General features: G+C 35.1%; 1 protein-coding gene across 1 annotated transcript in view; it reads left to right on the forward strand.

The window, feature by feature from the left end:
* The window catches only part of Lgr4 (leucine rich repeat containing G protein-coupled receptor 4), a 93,127-nt gene extending 85,011 nt beyond the window's left edge, over window positions 1-8,116 (forward strand). Inside the window, exons 16-18 of the mRNA XM_026412270.2 lie at window positions 639-754; window positions 1,023-1,106; window positions 4,548-8,116. Coding sequence (XP_026268055.2) covers window positions 639-754; window positions 1,023-1,106; window positions 4,548-5,824 — 1,477 coding nt within the window. The 3' untranslated portion in view covers window positions 5,825-8,116. The remainder of the gene's footprint in view (window positions 1-638; window positions 755-1,022; window positions 1,107-4,547) is intronic.
* The last annotated feature ends 1,196 nt before the right edge of the window (window positions 8,117-9,312 follow it).

Consider the following 9,312-nt stretch of genomic DNA (forward strand, 5'->3'; position numbering starts at 1 on the left):
TATGAACCAGGTAAATTCATTTGATGGTGTAAAGTTACAGATTATCTAGGGTATTCATTTTAAGTGAAACTATCAGTTTCATAGTGAAATTTATGATAAATTTGACTGGTTATGACCTATAAAAGAAGTCATAGCACTGGGGATTGAGCCTAGGGGCGCTTTACCACAGAGTCATAACCTCAGCCTGTTTTTTTCTTTTTTTTTTTGGAGGCAGGATCTTGCTAAGTTGCTGAGACTGAGACTGACTTTGAACTCATGATCCTCTTGCCTCAGCCTCCAGAGTAGTTTGGATTATAGGCCTGTGCCATTGCACCTGGCAACGGTTTTACTTTAAATTGCAGTATTATTATGAAACTTTATATATACTTGATTTGCATCCACCTTTCTTAAGAGACACCTCATAGAAATGGAGAAACTTTGTGGTGTATCTTTATGATCATTTTTATGAGCTTTACTAGAGTGTTTAACATAGATAAGGTTCCTAGAGGATAAATGGTCAAGACTAAAGTATACTTAAGATACTTAAGACTTTTCTGACCCAAAGGTTGGGATTTTCAAAGATTAAAATGCTTTTTACAAAACAAAATTATGTCTATGAAGTTACTACTCAGAATGTATTTTACAATTTTTTTCCCCAGGTCTTTATCAGTACCATATGCTTATCAGTGCTGTGCATTTTGGGGCTGTGACTCTTATGCAAATTTAAACATAGAAGATAACAGCCTTCAAGACCATAGTGTGACAAAGGAGAAAGGCAAGTACATGAACCTTTAGAAACAGAACACTCCCTAAGGCATTAATCAAAATGTATGTGTTGTAATCAGTTTGGGAAGGATCAATATGAAGTCTGTGAGAAAAACAGCCTTTCCTGTGTTACTGGCATATTTAATGTGTTATCAAGCCACATTTGTATACACTGAACGTTAACATCATGCAGAGGAGAGAACGTTGTGGGAACATCTGTTTTGTTTTGTTTTTTGAACTTCCCATTTTTAATTCAGCATACTTTATTGTATATTCAGGTACCACTGATGCAGCAAATGTCACCAGCAGTGCTGAAAATGAAGAGCACAGTCAAATAATTATCCATTGTACACCCTCAACAGGTAATGCTCAATCCATTTGGCTGTAATTTTTTACTTTAAGTAAACATTGGGCAAATATATCTAATCTTCCTGGCGATGGATGTTATTTCTATTTTACAAGGGTGGAACTAGATGATCTTGTAAGGCCTTCTGATTCAGAAGGCATCTCTTGCAGAATCTCAGGCTCATACCACTGAATCAGAATCTGCATATTAACAAGCTCTTCCAGGTGAGGGTCATGTACATCAAGTTGGAGAAGGAATTTCTTGATGGCCCTTTAGGTCTAGAACTAGTTCTGAAATAAGTCACTGGTCCATAAAGTTTTTTTTTTTTTATATTATTCTTTATTTATTGTGGTGCCAGAGATTGAACCCAGGGCCTCCAGAATGCAAAGCTTGTGCTTTATTACTGAGGTTTGTCCCCAGCCACCTTCTTCTTCTTCTTCTTCTTCTAATTATTATTATTATTATTATTTATTATTTTATTTCATTTTATTTTTTGGTACCAGGGATTGAATCCAGGGTTGCTTAACCACTGAGCTACATCACCAACCTGTTTTACTTTTTCATTTTGAGGCAGGATCTCATTAAGTTGCTTTGGGCCTCACTAAGTTGCTGAAGCTAGTTTTGAACTTGTGATCCTCCTGCCTTAGCCTCCTGTGCCACTGGGATTATAAGCATGCACCTACAATTTATTTTTTTAAATGCAATCTTGTCTACTCTTTCTGATTTACTTCATTGAAGTTGTAGTTTTAGGAAAGTTATTAAATGATGCCAATATTTATTTGATTGTAATGTCATATTCTGCCTTGCCTACCAGAGAACTTGGGATTTATACTTTTACTATAAAGGCAAGGTTTTAAATATTTTTTGTTAAATCATCTACCAAATAGATTCCTATTAGTATGATGTCACAGGCTGAACTGGCCATTAATTTTGGGGGCAGGAGGGTGACGGGGTACCAGGGATTCATCTCAGGGACACTCGGCCACTGAGCCACATCCCCAGCCCTATTTTATATTTTTATTTAGAGACAGGGTCTCACTGAGTTGCTTAGCAGCTCAGTGTTGCTGAGGCTGGCTTTGAACTCACGATCCTCCAGTCTCAGCTTCCTGAGCCACTGGGATTGCAGGTGTGTGCCACCATGCCTGGGTTGGCCATTAATTTTATAACTTAGAATCATCAGTGCTGTGAATCACTAATGATTGATGCTGAATTGTGAGCTTCTTAAGGGCCTATGTATGTATGCTTTGAATATTTAACCCATTTCCTTGTGTGGAGAACAAACTTAATTTTAACAGATGAGTAGGTGCAACTAGCAAGAATCATTTATGTAATTTATTTTATTGTGCAGATATTAATTTTTGACAGTTAGGAGTGCAATTCACTCTCTTGCCCATGAAGGATTCAAGTGTTGGAGATTGTACACAGAACTGATGATCCAGTGAGAAGGAAACATTCTTTTTTGGAGGGGGCAGTGGTACTGGGGATTGAACCCAGGGGTGCTTAACCATTGAGCCACAGTCTCAACCCTTTTTTATATATTATTTATAGAGGCAGGGTACCACTGAGTTGCTTAAGGCCTTGCTAAGTTGCTGAGGCTGGCTTTAAACCCATGATCCTCCTGCCTCAGCCTCCAGAGCCTCTGGGATTATAGGTGTGTACCACGTCACCTGGCAGGAAACAGCATTCTTTTGCAGTACTGAACACACCTGTAATTGGATCCATTCTGGAGGCTGAGGCAGGAGGACTGCAAGTGCAGGGCCAGTGTCAGACACTTAATGAGACCCTCGCCAATTTAGAGAGATCCTGTCTCCAAATAAAAAATGAAAAAGGCTGGGTATATATTTTAGTGGTAGAACACCCCTGGGTGTTTAGTCCCTGGACTACCCTCCCCACAAATAAAATATGAGAAAGAACTTCCATTTTAGTACTTCCTGAGGGTTCGGAGTGAAATGAAATTTGATTAAAAAAATTTTTGTTCATTGAAAATCAGATAAATGGTGCAGAACTGGAGTTTCACTGTATATGTCAAATTTCATGACAGTTCAGAAAGTTAAAACATATCTTTTAGGCAATTGTAATACATAGTTTTCTCATTCTTTGTAGTCAAACATTTTCACTCCTTAATTATAAATGAAATATTTTTCATTTGTGACATTACTAGCATGTCAAAGTCAGTTATTAGAACTATCAATTCAGCTACTAAGTGTATTCTTGCAATCCTATATATATTTATAGGGGTTTTATTATTGTATAGGGGTTTTGTTTTGTGCCAAGCTTTGTCTGAATAGTTAACATGATTATCTACCATAACCAACTTCAGCAGGTTGCTGTTGAATGCCATAAGAAATTGGGTTTAAAATGTTACAAATCTGTGTATATATATATATACATATACAGTTATAAAATATATAGACAGCTGGGGTTATAGCTCAGTGGTAAATGGTAAAGCTTTTGCCACGTTTGAGGCACTGGGTTCGATTCTCAGCACCACATATAAACAAACAAACAAACAAATAAATGTTGATCAACAACTAATACAAATATTTTAAAAAATAAAATACATAGGGATAAGGAAGGAAGAAAAAAAGAAAGCTAATATTTACTAAAGTTCCACTATGTGCCCAGCAGCCTGCTTAAGTACTTATGTATGCAAATTTACTTAAGCTGTCAACTGTATTAAGTAGGCATTATTATCTACATATCAGAAAATGCAACTTATTAGGCTTAAGTGGCTTTTTTAAGGTAAGAGTAGCAAGTTATAAACCATCTGATTCCAGACCCTCAGTATTTTAAGTACCTTTTATGTGCTAGATACTGTGCTTTATATTTGGTATAAGAAAAAGTAGAGGGCTGGGGTTGTAGCTCAGTGGTTGAGTGCTTGCCTGGCATGCGTGAGGCACTGGGTTCAATCCTCAGCACCACATAAAAAATAAAATAGATATTGTGTCCATCTACATCTAAAAAAAAATTTTAAAAAGAATAAAGAAAAAGAAAAAGTAGAAATTTTCTTGGAAATATCTCTATATGACCTTACCAAATAATAAAAGAAACTATTCCTGGTTATGTTTTGTTTTAGTACTGGAGATTGAACCCTGGGGAGCTTTACTACTGAGTACCCTCCCTCGAGCCCTTTTTATGTTTTTAGTTTGAGACAGGATCTTGCTTAGTTAATGAGGCTGGCCTTGAACTTGCCATCCTCCTGCTTTAACCTCTTGAGTCCCTGGGATTATAGGTGTGTGCCAGCTACACCCAGATATTAAGCTGCTTAATTTTTAAAATAGCCTAGTCTGTGACTGAAATATCTTAAAAGCAATATTTTTTTCCAGTTTGGTTCAATTCAGTTAGGTAGCTGATTTATTCTAGATTCAACCATCATTAGTCATTCTATCAAGCATATTATATGAAATATGGTATTTTCTAAATTGTCTTTCATGTTTCTGTTTCTTTTTCATGTTAGGTGCTTTTAAGCCCTGTGAATATTTACTGGGAAGCTGGATGATACGTCTCACCGTGTGGTTCATTTTCTTGGTTGCATTGTTTTTCAACCTGCTAGTCATTTTAACAACCTTCGCATCTTGTACATCACTGCCTTCCTCCAAGTTGTTCATAGGCTTGATTTCTGTGTCTAACTTATTCATGGGAATCTATACTGGCATCTTAACTTTTCTTGATGCCGTATCCTGGGGCAGATTTGCTGAATTTGGCATTTGGTGGGAGACTGGCAGTGGCTGCAAAGCAGCTGGGTTCCTTGCAGTTTTTTCCTCAGAAAGTGCCATATTTTTATTAATGTTAGCAGCTGTTGAAAGAAGCTTATCTGCAAAAAATATCATGAAAAATGGGAAAAGCAATCATCTCAAGCAGTTCCGGATTGCGGCCCTTTTTGCTTTTCTGGGTGCTGCAGTAGCAGGCTGTTTCCCCCTTTTCCATAGAGGGGAATATTCTGCATCACCCTTGTGCTTGCCATTTCCCACAGGAGAGACGCCATCATTAGGATTTACTGTGACCTTAGTGCTGTTAAACTCACTAGCATTTTTATTAATGGCCATCGTCTACACTAAACTTTACTGCAACTTGGAAAAAGAAGACCTCTCAGAAAACTCACAATCTAGCATGATTAAGCATGTTGCTTGGCTAATTTTCACCAATTGCATCTTTTTTTGCCCTGTTGCATTTTTCTCATTTGCACCATTGATCACTGCAATCTCTATCAGTCCTGAAATAATGAAGTCTGTTACTCTGATATTTTTCCCATTGCCTGCTTGCCTAAATCCGGTCCTGTATGTTTTCTTCAATCCAAAATTTAAAGAAGACTGGAAGTTACTAAAACGACGCATTACCAAGAAAAGTGGATCAGTTTCAGTTTCCATCAGTAGCCAAGGTGGTTGTGTGGAACAGGATTTCTACTATGACTGTGGCATGTACTCACACTTGCAGGGTAACCTGACTGTATGTGACTGCTGCGAATCTTTTCTTTTGACAAAGCCAGTATCATGCAAACACTTAATAAAATCACACAGCTGTCCTGCATTGGCAGTGGCTTCTTGCCAAAGACCAGAGGGATATTGGTCTGATTGTGGCACACAGTCAGCCCACTCTGACTATGCAGATGAAGAAGACTCCTTTGTCTCAGACAGTTCTGACCAAGTGCAGGCGTGTGGACGAGCCTGCTTCTATCAGAGCCGGGGATTCCCTTTGGTGCGCTACGCTTACAATCTACCAAGAGTTAAAGACTGAACTACTGTGTTTGTAACTGTTTCCCCCATCAACCAAATTCACAGTGTTTATAGAGTGAACCCTATTCTGTTCTTTCATCTGGGAAGCACTTCTGTAATCACTGCCTGGTGTCACATAGAAGGGGAAGGTGGCAGTTTATTTCTCAAACCTGACATTTTTCAAAGAACAGGTGCCTAAATTATTAATTGGTGAAAAATGCAATGTCCAAGGAATGTGTGGTCTATTTGAAACAGAACTTGAAAAGGATTTTGGGTGTGGTATAGCAATATAACTTTTAGATTTTTCAGATCCATAAGGAGCAAATTTATATCTATTTCTGAATTAAGCACAAAATAAAGGACAGCTGTTAATATTTTTTAAAAAGGTAGTTCAAAATGTGACTTTATATAACTGACAAAAAAGTCTTGCTAATTTTACCTAATATTTGATCATTAATCTCAGGACAACTTACTACAGGGCCAAAAAAAGGGATTGTCTCCCAACTAGAACTGTGAGAGTACACATAGGTGTCATTGTTTTCTATTTCCACTTTTACATGAGAATCATAAATTTCATTCAATTGCTTTATAAATCTATATAAACCTGAAGATGTTTTAAAAACCATATTAACAGCTGTTAGAATAAAAAAAAAGTCAGTACATTTGTTTGGGGTCATTTTACATTGCTTTGTTTCGCTCACCATGATTTTCACTGTTTTGTAATTATACTACTAGTACAAAATAAATGGCTAATTGATGTGTGAGTTTAAGTAGATTTGGCTACACTACTTACTAATGAGATTTTAATAGTACCTAAGGGATTTGATGGCTCCATGTAATGTTCCCATTAATAAATGCTTCTTAATATCATTGGTTCTACTGATATTTTCCAGTTTTGTTGGTATGTCATCTATTTATAGTTTGGATTATAAAGAAAGTAAACTGGGGTCATTTTTTTTTTTTTTGTAATTGGAGGAAGCTGAAAATAATTATGACACAAAGCACTTAAATTTATTTCTTAGTGAACTGGATTCTCCTAAACTTATGTTATTACTTGGAAGCTTCTATAAAATTTTCCCATACCATGACTTACAAAAAAACCTATTCAATAGCTCATATGCTGAGCTCTGGTTAGACTAGACAGACATATCATTAAGGAGGGGAAAAGGATAAGGCTTAGTCCTATGTCTTTGAAAATTAAAAATTTTACCTGATTCTCATCTAGGGTCTTCTGCCATGTTTTTTTTGTGGAGTCTTAAAGTTATAATTGCTCGATATGTTTTTTGAACAATGTACTAAATAGCAAACCCACTGCCATATTATTATCCTGGATATACTAAAAAAAATTAAGCTAGATTGCAGTTTAATAATTAAACTGTACATACTGTGCATATAATGAATTTTTATCTTATGTAAATTATTTTTAGAACACAAGTTGGGAAACATGGCTTCTGTTCATTTCGTTTAATTAAAGCTACCTCCTATAGTGGCTGCCAGTAGCAGAATGTTAAATTGTGGTTTATATACTTTTTTCATTGTAAATAGTCTCGGTTGTACATTGTCAGTGTAAAAACAGAATCTTTGTATATCAAAATCATGTAGTTTGTATAAAATGTGGGAGGGATTTATTTACAGTGTGTTGTAATTTGTAAGGCCAACTATTTACAAGTTTTAAAAATTGCTATCATGGTTTGTATATTTACACATCTGATAAATATTAAATCATAACTTGGTAAGAATCTTAATTAAACTTGTTTTCTCAAAATTCAAGTTATTGAAAACTTTTCATTCATTTAAAAATAGAATAGCAGATATATAAAATCTGTGGTAAACTGTGCTATATATTGTATGAAATACAATATTGTACTCTATGTTTTGAATTATTAAAGTTTCTAGAAAGCAGTCTATTTTGCCTTAATTTGTAACTAAGTATGTTAATGTATTTCCTTACTATTATGGAGACAAATTTAAAAAGTTTTAAATAGAAAAGACAGTATTAGAAAAAATGTTGGAAGTAACCATTAGAAAATATTGTTTGATAGTTATCTGTAAATATTTAAGAACACTTGGCTGAAACTTAAAAACTTTTATCCTGTCTTAAATCTGAACTATATCTTGGAAAACATATTGTGAAATGTAAGTGAATACCATCAATTCAATCTTTATTTAAAAGCAAGTGATTAAAAATATCTACATGATATTAATTGTAGTCAGTTGCCTAGAAACGTAGTATCACAATCTCCAAGCTCTCTTTGGAAAAATGAGAAAACAAAGGGTTTAATGAAATTTAAGTGAATCCCTGAATCATAGCAAATTAGATCCCAATCAAAACTTATTTCCTCTTAATTTTGGACATATTTTATGTGTTTGTATGTGTTAATAAATGTGTATGCCTCTTCCCGTTTTAAACTTCATATGTGTTTGAAATTTTCACAACAAAAAGAATGGTTTAGGTACCCCTCTCCCTCTCCCCTTCCCATGCCCACCACCCAAAACCACAACACACAGTAAACCCTGTTTCATCTTCACTTTATTCACTAGCCCCCTCAATCCTTCTGCCTCTTAGATTATTTTGAAGCAATCCAGACATATTGTTTCATCTGTAAATGTCTAGGAATAATTATTTTTAAAGCTAACTAAAAATGGCATGATTTTTGTAACAATGTCATACAGGAATTTGTAAGGAAAAGTCATTCTTCACTTACACACTTACATGTTACAGAACCAGCAAAAAAAAAAAAAAAAAAAAAAAATCTCAAATATACCATGAAAGTGAAAATAAATGAGTAGAAAGAAAAGACATTACTAAGTAATATCCTAAAACTTATGGGAAAAACATCTTTTAATGCTTTTTATACCCTTCTTTATGACTTCTTGGCCCCAATAATGTAAAGGCAGTATAAGAGACCACAGGACTTGACTACTTTCAAATACGTGTACCCACAGCATGGAACCGCCCCATAGTCTTTGGGTCTCCAGTATTGTTAACATATAATATAATGATGATGATCCTGAAGCATGAAGGAAAGGGCTTTCTTTATAAAGCATTTTTTTTTTTAAATAGAACATCTAAAGGAGGAAGGGAAGTATATAACATCTTAGATTCCCATACCAAAAAGTTACAGTGGAAAAGCTTTGGCATTCAAGTGATACAATTTACTCTTACATCTGTCAGATCCTGAACTAGAAATTTTGAGGATTAATTAGATAATATGACTGTGAGATAGATTATTTCCTTAATATTATAGAGGAGTAAATTAGGATCAGAAAGGTCAACAGCTTATTTATGGAAATTTATTAAGAGAAAAGCTATTGATTAAAATTATTTTTCTTTCATAGATAAAACCTGTGAGTTTTCCACTATGCTTGCATTAGGTTATGTCTATTGGGAAATTGCTTCAAAAGCATTCTTCCTTGTGAAGTCCTAAAACAGTTTAGGGTCTTTTGATATTACTGATTCTAAAAATGTTCTAATGAAAGGTTTTAGCCAGACATGCCAATATTGAATTA

The sequence above is a fragment of the Urocitellus parryii genome, chromosome 4, assembly GCF_045843805.1.
Source record: "Urocitellus parryii isolate mUroPar1 chromosome 4, mUroPar1.hap1, whole genome shotgun sequence".
NCBI classification, from domain to species: Eukaryota; Metazoa; Chordata; class Mammalia; order Rodentia; family Sciuridae; genus Urocitellus; species Urocitellus parryii.